Source organism: Periophthalmus magnuspinnatus, chromosome 9 (genome assembly GCF_009829125.3).
Source record: "Periophthalmus magnuspinnatus isolate fPerMag1 chromosome 9, fPerMag1.2.pri, whole genome shotgun sequence".
In the NCBI taxonomy this organism is placed as follows: domain Eukaryota; kingdom Metazoa; phylum Chordata; class Actinopteri; order Gobiiformes; family Gobiidae; genus Periophthalmus; species Periophthalmus magnuspinnatus.
Window position 1 is genome coordinate 2691907 of NC_047134.1, and position 27632 is coordinate 2719538.

At 46.7% G+C, this 27632-nt stretch overlaps 2 protein-coding genes across 3 annotated transcripts; one reads left to right on the forward strand and one right to left on the reverse strand.

Annotated features, from left to right (window-relative positions):
* The first annotated feature begins 282 nt into the window (after positions 1-282).
* On the forward strand, positions 283-5039 carry bmp3 (bone morphogenetic protein 3). Of its 2 annotated transcripts, XM_055223987.1 has the most exons (4): positions 283-891; positions 1600-2129; positions 2160-2546; positions 3853-5039. In XM_055223987.1, exons 1-4 carry the CDS (start codon positions 567-569, stop codon positions 4042-4044), a joined length of 1434 nt encoding a protein of 477 aa, XP_055079962.1. In that variant the 5' UTR covers positions 283-566; the 3' UTR covers positions 4045-5039. The 2 variants fall into 2 exon arrangements, with proteins under 2 accessions (XP_055079962.1, XP_055079961.1); XM_055223986.1 differs by having other exon boundaries at positions 1600-2546.
* A 1469-nt stretch (positions 5040-6508) lies between these two features.
* prkg2 (protein kinase cGMP-dependent 2) lies at positions 6509-27244 on the reverse strand. Its single transcript, XM_055224010.1, has 19 exons — positions 26977-27244; positions 24327-24513; positions 22239-22405; positions 19689-19802; positions 19275-19380; positions 18407-18470; positions 18241-18318; positions 17540-17634; positions 17374-17442; positions 15938-16036; positions 15544-15694; positions 15295-15431; positions 14796-14885; positions 14586-14727; positions 14092-14255; positions 13219-13341; positions 13003-13065; positions 7159-7225; positions 6509-6604 (listed from the first exon to the last, which is right to left on the reverse strand). The coding sequence occupies exons 1-19, from the start codon at positions 27242-27244 to the stop codon at positions 6509-6511; spliced, it is 2280 nt and encodes a 759-aa protein (XP_055079985.1).
* Between the last annotated feature and the right edge of the window lie 388 nt (positions 27245-27632).

Below are 27632 nucleotides of genomic sequence, written 5' to 3' on the forward strand. Positions count from 1 at the left end.
TGTATATGTGTGTTTGTGTGTATATGTGTGCGTATATGTGTGTATATGTGTGTTTGTGTGTATATGTGTGTTTGTCTGAGTGTGTGTATATGTGTGTGTTGTGTGTGTCAGACTCGTGGGACTCGTGTTTAGGTCCATATCTGAATGTGTCACTAAACTGTGACCTGTCGGGTCTGTGCGCGCTCCAGTGTGTTTGCGGCGCGTGGCCGTGGCGTGCGCGCGCTCGGGGAGTGTGTTGTAGAGTCAGAGCCGCAGTTGGTCTCACTCGCCTAAAACCACCGCGCAGAGCGCCTCGGCTCCATAAACAGAACCCGGCTCCTCTGTGGACACGGCTCCTCTGTGGACACGGCTCCTCTGTGGACACGGCTCGCACCGGAGTCACTGCGGAACTTTTCCAGAACTTTTCCAGAGATTCTACGGATTGTGTCGGTGCTCCACTCGGGCGCACACTGTCCCGGACCTCTTCACCGTTTGTGAACGTGGAGCGCGATGTGCGTCCGTGCGCGTCTGTGTGACGGCTCGCTCCGTGCGTAACTGCGCATCCTGTTTCTTCTCTTTGGTGAAACATGGCTTCGTGCTGTCGCCTCGCGCTGCTGCTGTTTTACGCGTGGAGCCACAGCGGATCATGCGCGAACCTGCGCGCGGACCACAGGCGCAGGCTGGACGTGAAGCACGGCGCGAAGGACCTGAGCGGGGCGCACCTGAGCGGGGCGCACCTGAGCGGGGCGCACCTGAGCGGGGCGCACCTGAGCGGGGCGCACCTGAGCGGGGCGCACCTGAGCGTCCCGGACACGCTGACGGAACACATGCACACGCTTTACGCCAAGTACGCGCGCGCGGGATACACGTTTAAAGACGGAAACACGGTGCGCAGCTTCAAAGCGCACTGGGGTGAGTGAGGCCAAAAGTCTTCACCTACTGTGTCAGATGCCCTCCCTCCCCCCGTATCCCTGTGTGTCAGATGCCCTCCCTCCTCTATCCGTGTGTCAGATGCCCTCCCTCCTCCTCTATCCCTGTGTTTCAGATACCCTCCAAGATGTTGCATTGTGTCAGATGCCCTCCCATATAAGCGTCTGTGTCTGTGGCATCAAACTGCAATTATCCAACTACAAATGTTTTTAAGATCCAAAATACCATGAAAAACATGCATTCTTACTGTGAGGGGCTTGCCTCTCCCCAGATCTGACCTGTAATTCCGCCTTATGGCGTTGCCTGAATCCATGTACTGTGGAACATTAAAGGACAAGCAACATCTCCATGGAGACCAGCAGGTGGCACCCCATCATAAAAGTACAACTTTAATAACCCACAGTCACTGCGCTGTGATTGGCCCAGAGGTTCAGACCAATCACAGAGCAGCGCTGTAGTGTGGGCGTGGCCAAGCACCAGAACAAACCAAAACAAAGATGGTGGTGCAGATGAGTCAATTTCACAGTTAGTTTTTAAACAAACGTTTTATTTGTTCTGCTGCTGTGCCGCTTTGGCCAATCAGATTCAAGAATTGTGACAGGTGTAACCCTGCTATGGTGTGTGTCCTGACAGGTGCAGTGTGACAGGTGCAGTGTGACAGGTGTAACCCTCTCTGTTCTGGTTCCTCAGGTTTTCTCGGGGGTCGACAGGTGCTGACCTTTAACTTGACGTCTCTGACCCTGTCGGAGGCGGTGCTCTCGGCGACGCTGCACTTCTACACAGGGCACCTGCCGCGCACCAGACGACAGGTGCCCCTGGACGTGTGGAGTTTTGGGTCGGACCACGTGCACGCTCTGGACCACACGCACGCTCTTGGTCACGTGCGCTTTGACGTGTGGGCGGGGCGTGAGGGGGTGTGGCAGTGGAGGGACATTACATCGGCCATAAACCAGGCAAAGGGTCGTGGCCAGCTGCTAGTGGGGGTGGAGCTTAGCTCTCACAGACCACCGCCGTACCCACCCTACATCCTAGTGTTCGCTAACGACTCTGCCATCTCTGACCCCGACAGTCTACAGCGCCACCACCTGCCCACAGCCGACAATGCAGCGCACCGACACAACAGCACTAAGACTCCGCCCCCTCGCCACCGCCGCTCTGTCAACCTCTTGTCGCCCCTGCACAACAACGAGCTGCCCGAGGGGGACTATCCCCGGCAGGAACTACCTGAGGGGGACTACCCCCGGCAGGACCATCAGGGGAGGAACTACCCCCGGCAGAAGCACCACAGGCAGGAGCATCAGAGGCAGGAGTACTCGGGGAGAGACTACCCCCGACAGGAGCAGGCAGGTTCAGACTACCCAAAGCACAAAGTGCAGAAGTGGGAGGAGCCTATGACCAAACCAGCGCGACGGGCTAAAAAGAAGAGCAGTGCGTCAGGCACACAGAAGGGGGCGCTGCTGCAGTTCGACGAGCGCACGCTGAAGAAGGCTCGGAGGAAGTGGGCGGAGCCTCGAAGCTGTGCACGGCGTCACCTAAAGGTCGACTTCGCCGACATTGGCTGGAACGACTGGATCATCTCCCCCAAGTCCTACGATGCGTTCTACTGCGCCGGCACCTGCCACTTCCCCATGGCCAAGGTACTGCTACTACTACTACTACTACTACTACTACTACTACTACTACTACTATTCGTAGTGCTACTGCACAGGAATAGTAGTAACAGAAGGTAACAACGACTGTTACCTTCAACAGGCTCACTCCTGATTATTTGGTTTTGTGTTTGGAATTTCAAATATGGTGCTGTGCTCCAGATTAGCTGCTATAACTGCTAGCCTCGAACCCTCACTCAGGTTGATTCTTTATAGAATCTATGCGAGTATGAGTACTACCTCGCTAGCCCCGCTCCAAGGGGCGAGTGCAGTTTGAATGTGGCCGACCTCCACAGTCGGCTGTGATGGTAAAAGTGTTGATTTGGATCAAAGCTCTCTGTGTAACACGTTTGTCTGACGAGGACATTTGGACCAACTTATATATCAACCACAGTCTCCTCCTGTCACTGTCTGCGCAGGTGAGCCCGGGTCTGTCTCTTGGAGCTCATCATAGAGATATGTTTTTTGTTGTCATGGAGATAAGGTCTGTGTCGTCATGGAAATAAGTTCTCTGATCAGCTGATGGACTCTGACATGGCTCATTTGGGGTGAATGATGCTCAGTGTGAACAAAACCGACCCAAAAGAGAAGTAAACCTAAACCTAAAATTCATTCAAAAATTCTCCTCATGTTTCACATCAAGAAACTGGTACCAATAAATAATAAAGAATACATTTTGTAAGACAGGCTAAAACCTGGACTAAACGAGGACTAAACCAGGTCTAAACCAAGATTAAACCAGGACTAAACCAGGTCTACACCAGGTCTAAACCAGGTCTAAACCAGGACTAAACCAGGACTAAACCAGGACTAAACCAGGACTGAACCAGGACTAAACCCGGACTAAACCCGGACTAAACCCGGACTAAACCAAGTTTAAACAGGACTAAGCCAGGACTTTGATCTTGTCTCCTGAGATGTTCGGAGTCTGTGGCCTGATGCGGTGTTTGGACACAACATAACTGACATGCCTCTGTAATCCAGCAGGAATCCACTGGTCGAGGGTTGTATTCCAACAAACGAGCAAAGAATGGAGAGGAGCAGAGGAGTTCAGAGGAGCAGAGGAGAGGGTCAGAGGAGCACAGGAGAGGGTCAGAGGAGCAAAGGAGTTCAGAGGAGCAGAGGAGAGGGTCAAAGGAGCACAGGAGAGGGTCAAAGGAGCACAGGAGAGGGTCAGAGGAGCAGAGGAGAGGGTCAGAGGAGGAGAGGGGCAGAGGAGCACAGGAGTGGGTTGGAGGAGCAGACGGTCAGAGGAGCAGATGATGTTCAGATGTTTACTGTTCTCTCGTTTTAGGCGTTGAAGCCGTCGAATCACGCCACCATCCAGAGCATTGTACGTGCAGTGGGCGTGGTCCCGGGCATCCCTGAGCCGTGCTGTGTCCCTGAGAAGATGTCTGCCCTCAGCATCCTCTTCTTCGACGAGCAGGCCAACGTGGTGCTCAAAGTCTACCCCAACATGAGCGTGGAGACGTGTGCGTGCAGATGAGAACCGAGGAACCAAAGACTCTACAGCAGGAACATCTACAGAACATGGACCAAACCAACACCAGAGCCCAGATTTAAAACTGGACCAAAACCAGACCAAAACTGGAAGAAAAAAATAACTAAAAGGACTAAAACCGGACCAAACCAAGACCAAAACCAGATCAAATACTGGATCAGAGCCAAGACCAAAACAGACCAAACTTGGATCTAAAATTGGACCTGAATCAGAACTCAAACTGGACAATATTTACACCAAACTGGACAACAGAGGAGCGCTTAGCCCCAGGCTCAAGAATGAGAGACAGACTGTGGGAAACTGTGCCCAAGATGGCCACCGCACAGACAGCTCTAAGATGGCCGCCACACAGACGGCCCTAAGATGGCCGCCGCACAGACAGCTCTAAGAAGGCCGCTGCACAGACGGCTCTAAGATGGCCGCCGCACAGACGGCTCTAAGATGGCCACAAACAATCAGCTCTTAGATGGCCACAAAAAAAGACAGCTCTAAGATGGCCACAAAAAAGACAGCTCTAAGATGGCCACAAAACAGACAGCTCTAAGATGGCCACAAAACAGACAGCTCTAAGATGGCCACAAAACAGACAGCTCTAAGATGGCCACAAGAAAGACAGCTCTAAGATGGCCACAAAACAGACAGCTCTAAGATGGCCACAAAACAGACAGCTCTAAGATGGCCACAAAAAAGACAGCTCTAAGATGGCCGCCACACAGAAGGACTGAACTTCAGTCTCAAGCCTCTTTATAATGAAACAGTAACACATCAGATTTATGTAGGGAGTTTGGACTCTCAAAGACGCTTTGAGTCTGAAGTATATTTAAACAAATATATTTATATAAACTACTTAACCACAAAGGACAGTGAAGGAACAGCCTATCAGACGACAACATGGGACTGAACAGCCAATCAGACGAGAGGCCCACACTTTAAAGACTTTTATCACTCTTTTCATACATGTACAAATCTATATTTTTATATTTAGGATCAATATTTTATGCTTCATGAGAACTGTATTTTTATGATGTGTTTTTATTACGGTGCATGAAGCTCCTTTATGAAGCTACAGCCATGGAATTAAAGAGGAGGTATTTACTTCTATGGGGTATTAAAGAAGGGGTATTTACTTCTATGGGGTATTAAAGAGGGGGTATTTACTGTAACACATAACATATTTAGATCACCATGTTTCCTCTCCCTTTGCTCTCGATGTTAAGTCCCTCCCCCTTCAGAGCTATCACAACACAATCACCTGCATCTCATTAATGAAACTACTGCACATCACATCAGGTTTGTCAAGTTGCTGTGTACAGTTTTGTATCATGTTTTTGTATATTTATGGAGAAGTCATGTGGGAGCATGGGTGATGTAGGCTTGTGGGTGGAGCCTCGTACATGGGTGATGTAGGCTTGTGGGTGGAGCCTCGTACATGGGTGGTGTAGGCTTGTGGGGGCCTTGTACAAGATTGTACTGCTAACCGCTGATGTGTTAGAACATGGGACATAGATAGAAAAAAAGTACATTTGACATAATACCCCCTCTTTAAATGTAAACTTACATAAATCTAAGCTTGTATAATGTGTCATTTTCCTGGGTGCTGAGGAAGGTTCTGGCGACACCTGGTGGCCACACAGCACACGGCAGCTGTCACATTTTAAAACTGAAGTGGTTTTAAAGCAAAACAAACACTTATTTACACGTATTCTCCTGTTTATCACAAATGCAAAGATAAAAGTTTATGTTGTAAATGGAAATATGACTTATTTATTCTTTGGAAAGAGTTGCATTGTGGGAAAGAGGAACGGGATTCAAAATGGCTCCTGAAAACTTTCAAATAAAAGTAAACTTTCATGAGTAAGATTATATAAATAAAACACTTTTCAGTAGCTCAGACTTACAGCTTTAATATTAACACTATACAAACTGTGTGTACCCAGTCTGTGTACATGTATACAGACTGGGTACACGGTCTGTATACATGTATACAGACTGGGTACACGGTCTGTATACATGTATACAGACTGGGTACACGGTCTGTATACATGTACACAGACTGGGTACACGGTCTGTATACATGTACACAGACTGGGTACACGGTCTGTATACATGTACACAGACTGGGTACACGGTCTGTATACATGTATACAGACTGGGTACATGATCTGTGTACATGTACATGTACAGGACGAGTCTCTGAGGTGAAAAAGCGTCTAAACGTTTTCTCCATTTTCACATCAACATTTAAATAAAATATAATAAAATATATTTGTGCCTTTGAAAAAAGAATGTTATAATCAACCTGGACTAAACCAGGTCTAAGCCAGGACTAAACCAGGTCTACACTAGCCAGTTCAGACCTGATCTAAACCTGGTTCAGACCTGGTTCAGACCTGGTTCAGACCTGGTTCAGACCTGGTTCAGACCTGGTTCAGACCTGGTTTCAGGGTCTTTAGAAGTCCTGGTCCCAGCCTGAGAGCTCGTCAGGAGGATGATCTTCATCTGGAGGATAAGAGTCAAAATAACTGTGGTCCAACGGCCCCGAGATCTGCAAAGAACAGAGGAGAAGAGGAAGAGAGGAAGAGAAGAGAAGAACAGAAGAAGAGAGGAAAAGAAGAAGAGAGGGAGAGAAGAGGATGAGAAGAAGGGAAGAGGAAGAGAAGAGAGGAAAAGAAGAGAGGGAAAGAAAAAGAGAAGAGAGGAAGAGGAAGAGAAGACCAGAAGAGAGAAGAACATAAGAACGGAAGAAGAGAAGAACAGAAGACAAGAACAAAAGAGAAAAGAGGGACAGAAGAACAGAAGAGAAGAACAGATGAATTAATATATGTATGTATGTATGTATGTATGTATGTATGTATGTATGTATGTATGTATGTATGTATATATATATATATGATTCACGTATGGTTCAAATTAAAGTCAGAAGTCTGGGGCAGTGAGATTATTACATATGGACTTTAGACTATACAGTTTTTACAGTGTATATACTATACATTATAGTGTAGTATGTATAGTATGTATAGTATATATAGTATAGTATACATAGTATATAGTATGTATATATAGCATATAGTATGTACAGTATATAGGGTAAAGTCTGACCTCTCTCTTGAGCGGAGACGTCACAGTTCGACTCTTCAGACCGCTCCAGTTAAAGCCACTGAACCACCTGAACACCACAGAAATATATAAGATACACCTGTCAGCACCTGTCCACTCCTGTCCGCTCCTGTCCACCCCTGTCAGCACCTGTCCGCTCCTGTCAGCACCTGTCCGCTCCTGTCAGCACCTGTCCGCTCCTGTCAGCTCCTGTCGGCTTCTGCACCAAACTCCACACCACATGCTCAGGACCTCTACCAGAGGCCTGGGAGCTTGAGGGTTCTGCGCAGTATTTTTGCTGTTCCTAGTACTGCACTTTTCTGGACTGAGATGTCTGATGTTTTTCCTGGGATCTGCTGTAGCCACTCCTCCAGTTTGGGGGTCACTCCCCTGAGTGCTCCGATGACCACGGGCACCACTGATACCTTCACCTTCCAGGCCTTCTCTAGCTCTTCTTTGAGCCTCTGGTATTTCTCTAGTTTCTCATATTTCTTTTTATGTATGATCCCATCACTTGGTACTGCGACATCCACCACAACGGACTGTTTATCCACCACCACAATGTCCGGTTGGTTTGCCATCACCATTCTGTCAGTCTGTATCTGGAAGTCCCACAGGATCTCCACTACCTTTGGAAGTATTTCCCACCTTGTGGTCTCTAGTCTGTACTCTGCACAGATGTTTATGTACACTATGCCCAGCACTTGGTTATGCCGCTCCATGTTTGCTTTCCCTGCAGGATCTTACACCGTGCAGTTACATTGGCCACCAATTGTGCAAGTTCTCCCACTTAAAAAGAGAGAGGCCTGTAATTTTCATCATAGTTTCACTTCAACTATGAGAGACAGCATGGGAGAAAAGAATCCAGGAAATCATGTAGTAGGATTTTTAATGAATTACTTGGTAAATTCCTGAGTAAAATAAGTAGTTGGTCACCTACAAACAAGCAAGATTTTTGGCTCTCACAGACCTGTACCTTCTTCTTTAAAAGGCTCCTCTATCCTCCATTCGTTACCTGTATTAATAGCACCTGTTCGTTTCGGAATACGCAGTAGTTGGAGCAGACCGGAGGGCAGCGACACACACCTGGCACACACCTGGCATGCCAAAACATAGGCCCTGGTGTCTTTGTCGACCATAGGCCACCAGAAGTGATGTTTCAACAGGGAGAGTGTTCGGTTGACCCCCGGATGGCAGGCAAATCATGAGCAGTGAACCCATTCGAGTATCTTGGAGCGGACAGGATCTGGAACAAAGAGGGCACCAGGAGGACCATTACCTGGATCAGGCTGAGTGCGTTGAGCCTCCCGGACCAGATCTTCAATCTCCCAGCGAACAGCAGTGACCACACACGTGGTGATAGTTCTGGAGGGGTAGAAGTGTCTTCCTTGGAGAACTGACTCGAAAGTGCATCAGACTTGATATTGTGGGATCCTGGATATGTGAGGATGAAGTTAAACCTACTGAAAAAGAGCGACCAGCGGGCTTGGCGGGAATTCAAATGTTAAGTTGACTGTATGTAAGCAAAATTTTTGCCCAGCCCCCTCCAACCAGTGGCGCCACTCCTCCAAGGCAAGCTTAACCACCAATAGTTCTCAATCCCCCACATTGTAGTTGCTCTCTGCTGGTGTAAGGCGACGTGAAAAAAAGGCACAGGGGTATAATCGATTGTGTGGGTCAAACCTTTGAGAGAGAACTGCTCCAACACCCATGTCTGAGGTATCCACCTCTACAAAGAACTGAGGGATCGGGCTGACGCAGGACTGGTTCAGAGGTGAACGGACCCGTCAGCTTAGTGAAGGCAGACTGGGCTTCTGGGGTCCAGTAGAACTCTTTGGAGGGAGAGATGAGTTTAGTGAGGGGGGCAACAACACGGCTAAAGTCTCTGATGAAACATCGGTAGAAGTTAGCAAACCCAATAAACCTTTGCAACTGTTTTCTGCTGTTGGGTGTAGGCCATTCAGTCACCACCTTTACTTTCTCCGAGTCAGCCTTCACCTGTCAACTCAACAATAAACCCCAGAAAACTGGCCTTGCCCGCATGGAACTCACATTTCTCCACCTTCACGTAGAGTTACTTCTCCAGGAGCCTCTGGAGGACCTGGCGCACATGGTGCTGGTGTTCCTGTGGGGTCTTAGAAAAAATCTGAATATCGTCCAGATACACAAACACAAAACGATTAAGATAATCCCTTAGCACATCATTGATTAGAGCTTGGAAAACAGCTGGAGCTTTGGTTAACCCAAAAGGCATTCCTAGATACTCGAAGTGTCCCAGAGGAGTTTTGAAGGCTGTTTTCCATTCATTTCCTTCCCTTATGCACACCAGATGATATGCATTTCTAAGGTCTAGTTTGGTAAAGACAGTGGCCCCGTGAAGTGGCATGAAGGCGTTAATGTGTAGCAATGGATATTTGTTTTTAACGGTGATATTGTTGAGACCCGTGAAGTCAATGCATGGCTTTAATATTTTGTCCTTTTTGGCAACAAAGAATCCAGCTCCTAAAAGCAAAGAGGACAGGCGGATGATACCAGCGGCAAGAGTCCCAGATATATTGTTCCATTGTCTCCCGTTTGGCTTTGAAGAGACGACTGGAGGGCAAGGAAGCACCAGGCAGGAGGTTGATTGCGCACTCATATGGCCTGTGGGGAGGAAGAGACAGCGCCCGGCTCTTACTAAAAACACGTTCCCGACCCCTGACCCCTAGGTCAGGGGTCGGGAACGTATGGCTCTTTTGATGACTGCATATGGCTCGCAAATTAAACATAAAATATTAACACTTGTTGTAGCCCTTTAGTGTCGGATGCTATCGTCGCCGATAGACTCGCGCTCGCGGACTTTTTATTACCATAACTCCACAACTAATTGTGCTCCATGTAAATTCAAACACCGTCTCAAAGCAGAGGCACAAGGATCTTTAGATATTTTACTGTCATTACGGTAATCTGCCTCTGTTGTCTGTCGAAGATGACGAATGAGAGCGCAGGAGCCGCGGGATTTTCCCAGTCATTGTCTATTATTTTATTTGGATGATAATAGCCTACGTTGGCTGTTGCTGGGTAAAAAGGTAAACGCCGCCTTTTGAATCAGTCTGCTCGGTTATTAGCTCAAAGCTAAACCTTCGATGAAGAAGATGGCGAAAAGAAAAACATGTGAGGAATATCGTACATTTCAGGACGATTGGACCGAAGAATTCGCCTTTGTGGAGAGAGCAGGTTCTGTGGTTTGTCTAATTTGCAATGACAAAACTGCATCAATGAAGCGGTCAAATATAAAGCGGCACTTCGACACACGACGTGCTACCTTTGCAACAAAATACCCTGAGACAACAGAAAGAAAGCGTGCCAAGAGCTACTGAGCAGGGTGCAAGCTACCGAACAAAGACAAGATAATCAAACGGTACAAGACATGCCTCTGTCAGCAAGAACTGTTCATGATCACCAAGTGGAGGAAACGCAAGTGAAGGACATACATGCAGCGCCGTTCTTTTCCCTGGCTTTGGATGAGTCAACAGACATAAGCGTTCTACATTCTACACCAGGAGGCACTTTGTGCTCAGATGTGTGACGGGCAGCTTAGTGAAGTGATGTCGCTGGTCATTCATGTGATCAACTTTATTGTTGCCCGAGCCTTAAATGATCGCCAGTTTAAAACACTGCTGGATGAAGTTGGAAATCACTGTCACGATCAGCTTTTGCACAGCAATGTGCGTTGGTTGTCAAGAGGGAAGGTGCTTAGCCGTTTTGTGGCTTGCCTGAACGAAACCCAGACTTTCCTTTAAATGAAAGGCATCGAGCATCCTGAGCTAGCCGAAACTGAGTGGCTCCTCAAGTTTTACTATCTCGTGGATATGACTGAACATCTGAACCAGCTCAATGTGAAAATGCAATTCATTGGAAATACAGTGTTATCCCTTCAACAAGCCGTGTTTGCTTTTGAAAACAAGATGGAGCTCTTTATCATGGATCTTGAAACAGGGCGTTTACTACATTTTGAAAAACTGAGATAATTTAAAGATGCATGCACAGCAAGTGAGCCCACTCAAAACTTTGATCTCCACCACATCACATCACTTCACATGCAGTCTCCTACAGTCGTTCAAAGCACGCTTTGGAGAATTTCGTGAGCACACTCGTCTTTTTAAGTTCATCACCCATCCAAACGAGTGTTCACTGAACACAGCCGACCTGAGTTACATTCCTGGTGTCTCCGTCAGAGATTTTGAAACAGAAGTGGCTGACCTGAAGGCCTCAGACATGTGGGTGAATAAGTTCAAATCACTGAATGAAGATTTGGAAAGGATCGCACAACAGAAAGCGGAGTTGGCGAGTAAGCACATGTGGACAGAAATGAAAAAACTTCAGCCTGAACACTAGCTGATTATCAAAACTTGGAACAAGCTTCCTGTCACATACCACACACTGCAGCGTGTGAGTATTGCTGTATTGACAATATTTGGATCGACGTATGCATGTGAGTCATTCTCACATCTTAAAAACATCAAGTCCAACCTACGATCCCGTTTAACAGATGAAAGCCTCAATGCTTGCATGAAGCTTAACATCACTGAGTACCAACCAGACTACAAAGCCATCAGCAAATCCATGCAGCACCAGAAGTCACATTGATGGTGAGTATTATAACAACATTATTTAAAAGAATAAATTCAGAGGCTTATTATATTCACATTTGTGTTATGTTGTCTCCCCTTCCCAGAACTACAAATGGAAATTACCTATGCCATAGCTAATTTCCATTTGTAGTCCTATGTTTGTACCAGATTGTAGCCCATAGCTGCTATGGGCTACAATCTGGTACAAACATATCTGCCACTGTGCTTAATATAATTGTACACTGTCCTAATAAACCAATAAATGAAATTAAATTAAATTTAGTTGAATTCAGTCTTAAAATATATTACATGGTTCTCACTGAAAAAAATTTCCAAATATTTTGCTTTTATGGCTCTCTGAGTCAAAAAGGTTCCCGACCCCTGTCCTAAGGGATCAGCTCAATGGCAAGAACAAGACCCAGGAAATAAACAGCTACTTCCTGCCAGTAAACATAAGATGACCAAAGGAGGAGATACAGACCACAGGCATTAATACATGAAAGCTCCTGACCATCCCAAAACCAGCACCCTGAGACTGTACGTGAGAGCCACTGTCCAGGATGAAACATCCAAGATCCATATCAAGTATATCAAGGACAAAGTCCAAACAGATGATGTGCTCAGGGAATGTCTCAGACAGTGGAGCGCAGAGGAAGAGGTGCTGGAGAAACCATCATGGGAGGACAAGGCCCTACATGGGATGTGCCACCAGAACATAACTGAAGTGGCTGATATCAAGAAATCCTACCAATGGGTTGAGAGAGTTGGTTTGAAGGACATCACAGAGGTTCATCCTGGCTGCACAGGAGCCTTGAGCACCAGAGCGATAGAGGCCCAGATCTACTACACCAGACAAGACCCAAGTGTAGACTGTGCAAAGAGGCCCCTGAGACAATCCAGCACATGACTGCAGGGTGTAAGATACTGCAGGCAAACATGGAGCGGCATAACCAAGTGGTGGGCATAGTGTACAGAAGGTCATGAGGTCAGAGGACATGCCGAGGTCACCTGTGCTTCTTTGATTTGGGTCGTCAGAGGTCATGAGGTCAGAGGGCATGCTGAGGTCATCTGTGCTTCTTTGGTTTAGGTTGGGTCAGAGGTCAAGCTGAGGTCACCTATGCTTCTTTGGTTTGGGTTAGGGTCAAAGGTCATGAGGTCAGAGGTTGCGCTGAAGTCACCTGTGCTTCTTGGGTTTGGGTTGGGGGCAGAGGTCATGAGGTCAGGCTGAGGTCACCTGTGCTTCTTGATGTCTGTGATGCCGTTCTTCAGGTTCCCCAAACGCTCCGCTGGGTTCTTCCTGAATAAAACACAATAGAACCATCAAAACCCTGGTTTAGTCCTGGTTTAGTCCTAGTTTAGTCCTGGTTTAGTTCTGGTTTAGTTCTGGTTTAGTCCTGGTTTAGTCCCGTTTCAGTCCTGTTTCAGTCCTGGTTTAGTCTTGGTTTTGTACCTGCAGAGTTTTCGGATCAGATCTTCTTGTTTCTTGTTGATCTTTTTGGGGAAGTCAATTTTCTCGACGCCTCTGAGAATGAAGCTGTAGGTGGTCATGTGATCAGCGCCCGAGAACGGAGGGCTGGAAGAGAGAGGGAGCGACAGAATGAACGGAGGAGAGGGAACGATAGAGTGAATGGAGAAGAGAATGACAGAGTGAATGGATGAGAGAGAGAACGACAGAGTGAACAGAGGAGAGAGAGAATGAAAGAGTGAATGGAGGAGAGAGAGAATGACAGAGTGAACAGAGGAGAGAGAGAATGAAAGAGTGAATGGAGGAGAGAGAGAATGACAGAGTGAACAGAGGAGAGAGAGAAGGACCCAGTGAATGGAGGAGAGAGAGAATGAAAGAGTGAATGGAGGAGAGAGAGAATGACAGAGTGAACAGAGGAGAGAGAAAAGGATCCAGTGAATGGAGGAGAGAGAGAATGAAAGAGTGAATGGAGGAGAGAGAGAATGAAAGAGTGAATGGAGGAGAGAGAGAACGACAGAGTGAAAGGAGGAGAGAGAGAACAACATAGTGAATGGAGGAGAGAGAGAACGACCCAGTGAACGGAGGAGAGAGAACAACAGCGTGAACAGAGAGAAAGAACATCAGAGTGAATGGAAAGAGAATGACAGCATGAACGGAGGAGAGAGAGAATGACCCAGTGAATGGAGGAGAGAGAGTGTCACAACACCATAGTTTTATACTGTTACATAGAGGTAAGGGTCAGGGTTAGGGTCAGTGTCAGGAAATAAAGTCAGTGTCAGGAGTTAGGGTCAGTGTCCGTATAAGGGTCAGGGTTAGGAGTCAGGGTTAGGATCAGGGTCGGAGTCAGGGGTTACGTACCTCCCGGTCAGCAGCTCAAACAGCAGGACGCCCAGGGCCCAGAAGTCTACACTGAAGCTGTGGCCTTTGCTCAGGAGGATCTCAGGAGCCACGTACTCAGGAGTCCCACAGAATGTCCAGGTCTTCTGACCAGGACCAAGACGTTTCGCAAAGCCAAAGTCCACCTGAGACCAGACCAGAACTGAACCAGGACTAAACCAGGACTAACATGGGACTAAACCAGGACTAAACCAAAACTGAGCCAGGACTGAACCAAGACTAAACCAGGACTAAACCAGGACTAAACCAAAACTGAGCCAGGACTGAACCAAGACTAAACCAGGACTAAAGCAGGACCAGACCGGAAGTGAACCAGGACTAAACCAGGACTAGGTTTAAACCGAGCTAAACCAGAATTGAACCAGGACTAAACCAGGACTAAAGCAGGACTAGATCTAAACCAGGACTAAGCCAGGTCTAAAGCAGGTCTAAACCAGGACTAAACCAGGCCTCACCAGTTTGCAGTATCCGTGTGTGTCCAGGAGAAGGTTCTCAGGCTTCAGATCTCTGTAGACAATGGATTTTCGGTGGAGATACTCCAATGCTTCAGTCACACAGGACACACAGAACCGGGACGTGGACTCATCAAAGGAGCCTCTGAGGACAGAAAGAGTCAGCTGCCCTCCCAGACAGTCCTCTTAGAGAATCAGATGCCCTCCCTGTACCTGTCTCGGAGCAGACTCCATACTTCTCCTCCCAGACAGGCCTCCAGCAGCATGTACACATACTTATCGTCTTTAAACGTGCGATACAGTCTGAAAACAAAGAGTTAACATCAGAAATACAACACCCAAACACACTGTATTTGTCCCGTCCTTCAGTATCTCTGGGTTAGTGTCAGTGGGACCCAGCTCCAGATCTTGAGCTAGTCTTGGTCATGGACCTCAGCTGGAGGATTTGACCTACTGCGCATGTTTTGGGTTCATGGAGGAAACCAGAGACACAGAGAGAACATGTTAACTCCACACAGACACAGAGAGAACATGCAAACTCCACACAGACACAGGGAGAACATGGAGCAAACTTCACACAGACACAGAGAGAACATGCAAACTCCACACAGACACAGGGAGAACATGGAGCAAACTTCACACAGACACAGAGAGAACACGCAAACTCCACACACAGAAAGGCCTGGGAGTCGAACCAGGGACTGTCACTCACTTGACGATAAAGGGCGATCGGGCCTCACTCAGGATCCTCCTCTCTGAGTGAATGTGTTCTTGTTGTCTGTTCTCTACCACATGATGTTTCTTTATCACCTTTAGAGCAAACGACATGTCCTGATCCTTCAGCTTCACCTAGAGATACAGAGGTATAAAACATATACAAGCAGTTGTAGTATTACTGTAGTAATACTGCTTTAGTGGTAATCTAGTACTTTAGTATTAGTACTGTAGTCGACGTCCTCACCAGTTCGACACGTCCGAAGCCTCCCACTCCAAGAGTGGACACGAGCTCCAGATGCTGGAACGGTTTGGAACCGCAGAATCCAGAGACCAGGTCCCTCAGCTGAGCCTGATCTGGGGACAGGGGCTGGGACTGGAGGCGGGACAGGGACCTCCTACAGAGAGGAGAGGAGAGCACCACATAGTTATACATTGGCACTACAGGACTGAAGCCAGAACAGGGACCTCCTAAAAAGACAGGAGAGTGCCACCTAGTGAGAAACAGACAGGTACTATAGCACAACAGAGATTGGGTTTGTTCTGGCAACAAGGGGTTAACTCTTGTGCAAATTCCATGGACTGTACTCTTTTATATAATATTTTGTATATTTTGTATATTGTTAATTATTTGTTCTTACTTGGCATGTCGTTTCCTGTCATCGCGCTCAAGAGTGGCCACGTACCCCTGGAGGTACTTCTGCAGCTCAGAGAACGTCCCCACCGTCTGGTCAAAGGTCCTACAACACAACACCATCATCAGAATATCATCACAAGATCGTCACATCATCACAACAACACAATATCATCACAACAACACAATATCATCACATCATCATCAAACATCATCACATCATCACAAAATCATCACATCACAACATAATCATCACAGCATCTACACATCATCACAATATCATCACAACATCATCAAAAATCATCATCACAACACCATCACATCACAACATCATCAAATCATCACATCATCATCATCACATCATCTACTCATCATCACAATATCATCACAACATCATCATCACAAAATCACCACATCATCACATCACAGCATCATCATCACAAAATCATCACATCACCTGCTCATCATCACAGCATCATCAAAAATCATCACATCATCACAACATTGCCGCATCATCACAACGACACAACATAATCACATCGTCATGTCATCATAACATCATCAAAACAACATCGTCATGTCATAACATCATCACATCACAACATAATCATCACAAAATCATCACATCACCACAACATGATCAAATCATCACATCACAACATAATCATCACATCATCTACTCATCATAACAATATCATCACATCATCAAAAATCATCATCACAACCTCGTCAAGTTATCACATGATCACAACATCATTGTCACGTCATCCCAACACAACATTCCGACATCATCACAACATCTTCACATCATCACAAAATCATCACATCGTCACAACATCACATCACGAAAACATCATCATCATCACAACATAAATGCATCATCATAACACCATCACAATATCGTCACAACATCATCATCACCACAACAACATAACGACATCAACACATCATCACAGCACCATCATAATATCACAACATCACATCATAACATCATCGCAACAACATCAGAACATCATCACAACATCAACACATCAGCCTCATCATTGTCACAACACCATCACAACATCCACAACACCATCAAAACATCACATCACATCGTCACTGACTGAACTACAACAGTTGAGCTGATTTGTGCTGTTAAACAAGTCCCTCTCAGATAACATTACAGTCACAACTAGCTAACATTAGCATTAGCCAACAGTTTTTCAGTTAGTCACTCCCAGTCTTGTGTGTAGAGTCAAACTCCTGATTTTACACAAAAAACGGCTGCATTGTGTCACATTGGTAACTGCTGGACATCCCACCATAGGGATACATGTAGAACACCTCCAGCATGATGCAAAGTATAAATGCAAAAGTAATGCAGGGCAGTTAGCATTAGCATTCTCACTGACACGAGCACAATGTGTGTTCTGTAAACTGAGATAAACCAAAGACACGTACTCTCTGTCGATCACCAGGCATTCCACGCCGTCCTCGTCCGCCACGATGTTCGCCGAGCGCACGTCGTCACTATGGAGACCGGACGGGGTCATTTAGAGTGACATGGTACAAATGTATAAACTGTATAAAAGTGTAAATATATGAGTGCCTATGAAGAGTATCTAACCTGATGAGCGCCTTCTCTCCAAAGTAGTCTCCTTTCTGTAATGTGTTTATAAGCACAGGAGAGCGCCTCCCCTCTGTGCTCTGTGTCACTGCAACCTGAAAAGACACCAGAGAACAGCTGTATACAGAGGGGGAGGAGTTGGAGGAGAGGAGGATGAGCCTGGGAAGAGTGAGGAAGAGTCAGGGGGAGAGAGAGGAATCTGAATAGAGGAGGAGTCTGGGGAGGGGGTGAGGAGTCTGGGAAGAGGAAGGAGGACTCGGGGGAGAGGGAGGAGGAGTCAGCGGAGAGGGGGTCTGGGGGAAAGGGAGGAGTCTGGGGAGGGTGAGGAGGCATCAGGCGAAGGAGAAGTCTGAGAGGAGGAGTCTGAGGAAAGGAGGAGGAGTCTGAGGAGAGGGAAGATGAGTCAGGGGAGAAGACGTCTGAGAGGAGGAGGAGACTGAGGAGAGGGAGGAGGAGTCAGGGTTGAATGAGATGTCTGTGAAGAGGAGGAGTCTGTGGTGGGGAGGAGGAGTCTGAGGGGAGGAGGAGGATTCGGGGGATGGGGGGAGCAGCCTGCGGAGAGGGAGGAAGACTCATCTGGGGAGAGGGAAAAGTCTGAGGAGAAGAGAAGGAGTCTGAGGAGAGGGAGGAGGAGTCTGGAGCAGCCTGCTCCTGTGCAGTAGTAGTAATAGTAGTAGGAGTAGTAGTGGTAGTACTTGCACCTTTCCCTGTGCGATGATGTAGAAAGTACTGCCCTCCTCCCCCTCCCTGATGATGTACTCTCCCCGATCGTAGTACTCCTTCAACAGTGAAGTATTTCAGTACAGATAAAGTACTTCAGTCCAATTACAAAATATGAAAGTTAAAAGTATTTTAAAAACATCTCACCACGTCCAGACAGTCCACCATCTTACTGAGCTTCTCCTCAGGCAGGTCCCTCAAGATGGACACGCTGCAACAAGACCAGGATTTAAGCCAGAATCTGAACCAGGTCTGAGCCAGGATCTGAACCGGGATCTGAGTCAGGTCTGAGCCAGGTCTGGGCCAGGTCTGAGCCAGGTCTAATGGTGCGTTCACACCGAGGTGTCAAGAACGCACTGGACCTCTAGTTGGATGCCAGAGCGTCCGTTGCGGTCTGCGAGTGGCTTTGTATGTTTTGTTTTCCCTGTGTCTTTGTGAATGCTGCAGACCAGGCTGAGAGAGTGGCTTTAGTGTATTTATTACATAAAACTCATCAACGGACGCTATCGGCTCGGAGGCGTGTCTGAGTCGGTGACTAGCCATCAAGCTAGCTGGGGCGCCAAGATGTTTTTCTATTTGTTCCAGATAATGACATTGCATTGTCACTGGAGCGTAGCCTCTGATTGGTAGACGCTGCGCATCGAACACAAAAAAGTTCAGCTTTTTCAACTTTTGGAGGCGCAAACAAAGCATCCGACAACAGAACGCTTAAGATGCGCCGTGCCAAAGCCAGAGTCACGCCGTTCTAACGCTTGAAGAAGCGCCACAAAAACACAGGACGACCAAGATGCACGTCCACCATAGACTTTACATGTGAACTCTGAGCCCCTAAAGCACCACAACCAAGGTCTGAGCCAGGATCTGAACCGGGATCTGAGCCAAGATCTGAACCAGGTCTGAGCCAAGATCTGAGCTGGGATATGAGCCAGGGTTAGGGTTCTAGATCTCGGTCTGGATCCTGGTCTGGATCCTGGTCTAGATCCCAGTATAGATACTGGTCTGGATGTGGACTGACCTTCTGAGGAAGTCCCGGTGCTCCTCCTGTCTGGTCTCTGCTGTCCTCCTCATGATGTTCTGAAACACCTCGCGATCCAGAGCCCAGGTCTCCACAGAGTCCACCGCTGGAGATACAGAATGTGTAAGACCACAGACCATCTACTCCTCCTCTGCTCCTCTCCTCTTCTCCTGACCCTCTCTTCTGCTCCTCTGACCCTCTCCTCTGCTCCTGACTCTCTCCTCTGCTCCTCTGACCCTCTCCTCTGCTCCTCTGACCCTCTCCACTTAGTAGCTCCTCGTTGTCGTGGTTATTCCTGGAATGTCCTGTCCAAATGTCACTGCCGCCTCTCCTTTAAAACACTCAGTTAAACAGTTTAAAACAGTCTCAGATGCCCTCCCAGTATTTCAGATTGTGTCAGATGCCCTGCCTTACCCCGTATAGACGCCGTCCGGGTGCAGTTGTACAGAATGGCGAGTTCTCCAAATGTGGTCCAGGGGCTGAGTGAGGACAGGAGTCTCTGATTCTGCAGCACCTCCAGCTTCCCCTCTGAGACAGAGACACACACATATAGACACAGAGACACACACATACACACAGAGACACACACATACACACAGAGACACACACACAAACACAGACACACACACACAAACACAGAGACACACACATACAGACACAGAGACACACAGAGAGACACACACAGACACAGAGACACACACAGACATAGAAACACAGAGATACACACACACGCAGAGACACACACATACACACAGAGACACACACACAAACACAGAGACACACACATACAGACACAGAGACACACACATACAGACACAGAGACACACACAGACACAGAGACACACACAGACATAGAAACACAGAGATACACACACACGCAGAGACACACACAGCGACACAGAGACACACACAGACACACACACACAAACAGACACACACACAGCGACACAGACAGAGACACACACAGACACACACATATAGACACAGAGACACACACATACACACAAAGACACACACACAAAGACACACACACAAACACAGAGACACACACACAGACACAGAGGGACACACAGACACAGAGACACACACAGACATAGAAACACAGAGATACACACACATGCAGAGACACACACACAGTGACACACACAGAAACACACAAACACACACACAGCGACACACAGAGACACACAGAGACACACAAACAGAGACCAGACCAGTTTATACCACAGACTGTGTAAAGATCTGAACTAAGTGCGACGTTACCGCTGCGTTCGGCTCCAAATGAAGCCCATCAAGGCTAGCAGTTATAGCGGCTAATCTGGAGTCTGGAAACTGAGTATCATAGAAACCACAGAGCCAATCAGGAACCAGGAATAAGGCCCCTTCCCGCCCGTACTTTTGGTTTAGCAGGGAGTGGGCGCTTAGCAACACTGTCAATCAAACCTGTTGCTAACGCTAGCAACCTCGGGGAAAGAAGGCATCTGATTTGTCTGTTATTAATGTTCATATCTTGATTTACAGACACAATAGTGAATTAAAAACCTCAGGATCATGTAGAGGGTTAATACGAACATTTAAGACCAAAATGACAAGTCTGACAGCAACAGGTACACAGAAAATGAACTGGAGCCACAGTCAATTGACCCAAATAGTACCCATGATTACTTCCTGTTTGGAACATGGGGGCTAGCAGGTTAGCTATGTTCATTTATATATATAGTCTATGCTAGCAGGTTAGCCATGTCCACAGATATGTGCAGGATATGAAGGAGGCACAGACAATTTACGTCTCAGAGATAAATGCAAAACCAACAGAAACATTTCACTAAAACACATTTCAGTTAAACTCCCATAATGCACTGCTTTCTGATCTGTTCTAATGTTGTTTCCTCATCACAAACAGACCTGGAGTTGTGTTTTGTTTCATTCGCACATGTTTAACACACAAACCCTGCAGTTCTTCTCTCAGACTGAAAACACTCTGTTCCACCTTGTGATGTCATCATGTGGTAATACAGGAAGTGCTCCACTGTGTTTTTAAACTCCACACACCTTCACTAGAATCATTTCATTCCTGGAATTGTCAATCTCTACTGAACTAAAGGTAAAAGGAGCTGTTAACATGAAAACTATCACTTCATGACATCACAAGGTGGAACAAAGCATGTGACTTGCAGATGTTTAGACACTTTATGTGAAATATTTTAAATTCTATTGAAATTCAACTGTGCATTAAATCAGCCAATCACAGACCAGCCTCAGAACCAGGTCAATCAATGAGAGTGAGGGTGGATTTAGGACAGGGCCAAACCAGGTCTGGACCAGGACTGAACCAGGACTGGACCAGGACTGAACCAGATCTTGACCAGGACTGGACCAGGACTGGACCAGGACTGGACCAGGACTGGACCAGGTCTGGACCAGGACTAAACCAGGTCTAAACCAGGTCTAAACCAGGACTGAACCAGGTCTAAACCAGATCTAAGCCAGGTCTAAACCAGGACTGAACCAGGTCTAAACCAGGTCTAAACCAGGACTAAACCAGGTCTAAACCAGGGCTGAACCAGGTCTAAACCAGGTCTAAGACAGGACTAAACCAGGTCTAAACCAGGTCTAAGACAGGACTAAACCAGGTCTAAACCAGGTCTAAACCAGGACTGAACCAGGTCTAAACCATGTTTAAATCAGATCTGGACAAGGTCTAAACCAGGTCTAAACCAGGTCTAAATCAGGTCTAAACCAGGACTAAACCAGGTCTAAACCAGGTCTAAACCAGGACTAAACCAGGTCTAAACCAGGTCTAAACCAGGTCTAAACCAGGTCTAAACCAGGTCTAAATCAGGTCTAAACCAGGTCTAAACCAGGTCTAAACCATGTTTAAATCAGGACTGAACCAGGTTTAAATCAGGACTAAACCAGGAATAAACCAAGACTAAACCAGGTCTAAATTAGGGCCAGTTTTACCTGCGAGCACAAACAGGTGATGTCCGCGCTCTCCCTGCTGTGTCACTAGCTCCCCCTGCTGGTAGCTGCGTGCGTACATACACTCCACCATCAGACGCAGAGGTTGAGGGTCCAATCGCCGAAGGTACTGGTTCTTCATCAGCGCCTCCAACAACTGCCCCTGCACACTGCCCTCAGGGGGCACAAGACAGGGGATACAGTAATCGCAGTAACACAGGGAGAACAAGCACACTCTACTTAGAGAGCAGGACTAAAGAAGGACTAAACCAGAACTGAACCAGGGGATTCCTGTGTAGTTTCTCAGTTGATCAGGTCTGATCTATGGTAAAAGTCAAAAGTAAAGTAGCATCTGTCACTGAACAAAAAGCTGTAGGAGTGAAGAAGTTTCATTGCTCATCCAAGCAGCTTCTTCAGTTCTGGTCAGATCACTGCTGCACACTGCCTTATATCTGTCTGAATGGAGGAGCTAACTACAGCGAAACAAAACAGCTTTTGTTTACAGTTTCTGTTTGTATGCTACGTCTATTGGGTACAGTGCACACTTAGTGCTGAGGCATACTTAACATATTCATACACCTCTTAATGTATTTTTTTTTACACCTATTAGCATCCTGGCTAGTGCCATTGCTCTCTTTGTTTCCTTTGTTTGCTTTGGGTCCGAGAATGGAGTTATAGATGGGGGGGATTGATGATGTCTAAGGCTCATATTGCTGTTCAAGGAAAAAATGTCTTTTCTAAAAAAAAAAAAAAAAGCTTCTTTAACTCTCCTCTGGCTAAGATCTGTACTTCACTCTCTTCAAAGGAGTGGTTAGTGTCTTTGAGATGGAGATGTACAGCAGACTGGGGTCCTGAGGAGCTCTTCTGATGGTGTTGGTTCATTCTCTTATGGAGTGTCTGTTAGTTTCTCCTGTGTAACGCTCACTGCACTCTTCACTACACTGAAAGGAGTAGACTACATTACTTTGTTTATGAATTGGTTTTGTCACACAGAAATGGTTTGAGAGGGGAGTTAAAGAAGTCATTTTTGTTGGAAAAGACATTCTTTCCTTGAACACGAATGGGAGCCTTAGACATCATCAATCTCCCATCTATAACTCCATCCTCGGATCCAAAGCAAACAAAGGAAACAAAGAGAACAATAGGGCTAGCCAGGATGCCAATAGGTGTGAAAAGCACTCATTAACCCTTTAAGGACTGAGCACACTATGGGCCAGTATAGCTCACCTAGACGTTTATTATTTTTTTAGCCATTAAAAAAAAAAAAAATCATGTTAAAGGAAGTATCAGAATTTACTGCATTTTTCACACAATTACCTCTATTTTACACATCCATCCGTATTTTTTCTTTTACGCATCGAATAAATGACTGGTAAAATCCCTGCAGCCCCCGCGCTCTCATTCGTCACCTTCGAGGGACAACAGAGGCAGATTACCGTAATGATGGTAAAATATTTAAAGAGCCCCATGTCTCCGCTTTGAGACGCCGTTTGAATTTACATGAGAGCACGACTGGTTGGAGTTACGCTACTGGAAAGTCCACAACCCGCTCTATCAGCGACGATAGCATCCGACGCTATAGGGTTAAAAGGTGTATGAATATGCTAAGTATGTCTCAGGCATAGTGCACAATTAGTGTAGCTCAATACGCTTAGCCTACAAACAGAAACTGTAAACAAAACTTCTTTCCAATTTTAGAGAAGTTAACTCCTAACTTCAGATAAATATAAGGCAGTGTCCACCAGTAATCAGACCAGAACTGAAGAAGGGGCAAGAGGTTGCAGCCAAATGTCTTCACTCTTACAACTTTTTATCCAGTGACAGATATTACTTTACTTTTTACGACTAAACCAGGACTGAACCAGAACTAAACCAGGACTAAACCAGGAATAAACCAGGAATAAACCAGGACTGAACCAGGACTGAGTCACAAAATGTGACGTGGTTCTCACTGATCTAATTTTGGGACTTGTCCTGACCCCAAGTCTGGCTCTGTATTTGACACTGAGGGGTCAGAGGTGAGTGACAGAGGAAGAGAGAGGAATGTCAGATGCCCTCCCAGTGTGTCAGATGCCCTCCCTGTTGGCTCACCTTGGGTCCTTGGGCACTCGGGCCTGCTCCATGTTGAACTTTGGCAGTGTTCTGGAGTCGTCGGTTCTAGAGGAAGGTTCTGCTGAAACCCCGGCCTTGGCCCCACGGCGTCTGTTCCTCTGCCCTGAAGAGATTCTGACGCTACAGGGTCTGGAGGAGAGACCAGAGCCAAGACCAGAACCAACACCAGCGCCAAGACTGGAGCCAAGACCAGCACCAAGACCAGAGCCAAGACTGGAGCCAAGACCAGCACCAAGACCAGAGCCAAGACTGGAGCCAAGACCAGCACCAAGACCAGAGCCAAGACCAGAGGTAGACCGAGGTCTAGATGAGCTCTCCTTGATCCTGACTGAGTCTCTGGTCTTGGTTGAGTCCTGGGTCTTGGTTGAGTCCTGGGTCCTGGTTGAGTCCTGGGTCTTGGTTGAGTCCTGGGTCTTGGTTGAGTCCTGGGTCCTGGTTGAGTCCTGGGTCTTGGTTGAGTCCTGGGTCTTGGTTGAGTCCTGGGTCCTGGTTGAGTCCTGGGTCCTGGTTGAGTCCTGGGTCCTGGTTGAGTGCTGGGTCCTGGTTTCCTGGGGACAAATGTTTCTAAAGCACTTTCCCACATACACATTCATACACCAGTGCACACAGGGTTGCACTGGTGTATGTGTATGTGGGCAATGTGGGTTAAGTGTCTTGCCTAAGGACACAACAACAGCATTCATCTGTTAGATCTGAGTGCTGCCTTTGACACACAGCAATGTCTTACCACAACTCTGCAGATGACAGTCAGATCTATGTCTCACTGCAGCAGGTGAATATGGACCAGTGGATTCACTGCATCAACAGATCAGTGTGTGGAGGAAAAACAAGTTTCTTCAGATAAACTCAGACAAGACTCAAGTCAGAAACATAGAGAAAGTGTCACCTCCAGTCTCTCTCTCTAAAACCTTCAAATCAGGCTAGAAATCTAGAGGTAATAATGGACTCAGACTTGAACTTTAACAGCCACATCAAATCAATAACATCTGCAGCTTTTTACCACCTAAAAAACATTGACAAAATCAAAGGTAAACTGTCAAAGTCAGACTTAGAGAGACTTATCCTGCATTTGTCTCCAGTAGTTTGGACTACTGTAACGTCCTGCTCACTGGCCTCTGACCAGTGACTGAGGCTCAGGTCCCGACTAGAACCAGGAAGTACTTCACACATGTGTCCTGTGCTCAGGTCTCTGCACTGACTCCTGTGTCTCAGAGAATAAACTTTAAAGCAGCTCTGCTTGTGAACAAGTCTTTTGTACAAGGACTAAACATGTCTCACATCTTCAGGAAGAAGATGTGAGACAGGCCTCTACTTTGACAATGTTTAAATCCAGGCTCAAAACTGTTCTGTTTATCTGTGATTATGACTGAAAGGGTTTTATTCTGCCTCTTCTCTTTTAATGTTCATTTTATGATGATTATTTTTGTTTTGATTTGTTGTATTGTGATTTTAAATTACTTTCTGTATGATTTGTGCTATAGTAAAAGTTAAAAGTTAAATCTGTCAACTGAACAAAACGTTGTAGGAGTAAAGACGTTTGGCTGCTCATCCAAGCAGCTTCTTCAGTTCTGGTCAGATCACTGCTGGACACTGCCTTATATCTGTCTGAAGGGACGAGGTAACTACACTGAAATTCAAATACTATTTGTATGCTAGGTCTATTGAGCTATGCTAAGTGTGCACTGTGTATGAGACATACTTCGCATATTCATACACCTCTTAATGGGTGCTTCCACACCTATTGGCATCCTGGCTAGCATTATTGTTCTCTTTGTTTCCTTTGTTTGATTTGGGTCTGAGGATGGAGTTATAGACAGGTGATAGATAATGACTGAGACCCCCATTCCTGTTCAAGGATAGGTTGTCTTTTCTAACAAAAATGCTTCTTTAAATCTCCTCTCAAACTATTTCTTTTCTCTGACTCAGATCTGAACCTCACTCTTCAAAGGAGTGCTTAGTGTCTTTGAGATGGAGATGTACAGAAGACTGTGGTCCTGAGCTGCTCTTGTGACGATGTTGGTGTTGGTACATTCTCTTATGGAGTGGCTGTTTAGTACAATTGTGCAATACAAATAAACTTGCCTTGCCATCTGTGGGAGCTGGAATCCGCTCTACCAATCATGTTTTTGTCAAGGGCGTGGTCAGTGGGCAAACACTTCATTACCCATATACTCTATATATATCTCTGGACATAGCTAACCTGCTAGCCAGGCTCCATATTTGGAATTCCAATCACTAGTATCATAGCAACCAAAGAGCCAATCTAGAGTGAAGCTGTGAAAGGTAACGCCCCTTTCCACCGGAACCAATGGTTTAGCCGGGAGCGGGTGCTAAGCATGTTTTTACAGTTTTTACACAGAAAGTGAATTAGAGCCAGAGTTGATGTAGCCGGAAGCACAGCCCATGATCATTTCCTGTTTGGAGCGTGGCGGCTAGCAGGTTACCCATGTCCATTTATGTATACAGTCTATGCTCCAGAAACATACCTGTGCTCTACTCTCCTGGTCTTTGGTCTCCAATGGTCTGCATCTCTCCACTTCGCTCCTCTCCTCTCTCCTCTCCGGGTTCTTCTCTTCTCTCTTCTCTTGGTTCTTCTCCTCTCTCCTTTCTTGGTTCCTCTCCTGGTTCCTGTCCTCTCTCCTCTCTTGGTTCCTTTCTTGGTTCCTCTCTTGTTTCCTCTCCTCGCTCACATTCTGCCTCTGCCTCCTCAGCTCCTCTTGCAGACTTTGGACTTGCCCCTGGAGACTATTGATCTTCTCGTCTTTCCTCAGACCTTCTCGCTGTAGCTCCTCCAGGCGGCTGCGGTACGACTCCGAGCTCACAGACTGACTCACAGCGCGGCCATTTTGAGGACCCTGGTCTCTACGGAGTCTGGACTTCACCGAACCATTCCCCATTTTAGCTCCTGCAACAGAATACAATGTTTGAACTAGGTCTAAGCCAGGTCTGAACCAAGTCTAAGCCAGGATTAAACCAGGTCTGAGCCAGGTCTGACCAGGACTGAACCAGGTCTAAACCAGGTCTGAGCCAGGTCATAATCAAGTCTGATCCAGGTCTAAACTAAGATTAAACCAGGTGTGAACCAGGTCTAAACCAGGTCTAAACCAGGTCTAAACCAGGTGTGAACCAGGTCTAAACCAGGTCTAAACCAGGTCTGAATCAGATCTAAACCAGGTCTAAACCAGGTCTGAATCAGATCTAAACCAGGTCTAAACCAGGTCTAAACCAGGTCTAAACCAGGACTAAACCTCAGCAGGTCTCTCGGTTGGTGATGTATAATTCATA

Bases quoted from the DNA above. Each gene is read 5' to 3' on its own strand.
- bmp3 (XM_055223986.1), top strand. From the start codon at position 567: ATGGCTTCGTGCTGTCGCCTCGCGCTGCTGCTGTTTTACGCGTGGAGC. The intron at 892-1,599 runs GTGAGTGAGGCC...CTGGTTCCTCAG, and splicing joins CAGCTTCAAAGCGCACTGGG to GTTTTCTCGGGGGTCGACAG. The intron at 2,547-3,852 runs GTACTGCTACTA...CTCTCGTTTTAG, and splicing joins GCCACTTCCCCATGGCCAAG to GCGTTGAAGCCGTCGAATCA.
- prkg2 (XM_055224010.1), bottom strand. From the start codon at position 27,244: ATGGGGAATGGTTCGGTGAAGTCCAGACTCCGTAGAGACCAGGGTCCT. The intron at 14,256-14,585 runs GTGAGGCCTGGT...GTCTGGTCTCAG, and splicing joins CACACGGATACTGCAAACTG to GTGGACTTTGGCTTTGCGAA. The intron at 13,342-14,091 runs GTACGTAACCCC...TCTCTCTTCCAG, and splicing joins TTTGAGCTGCTGACCGGGAG to CCCTCCGTTCTCGGGCGCTG.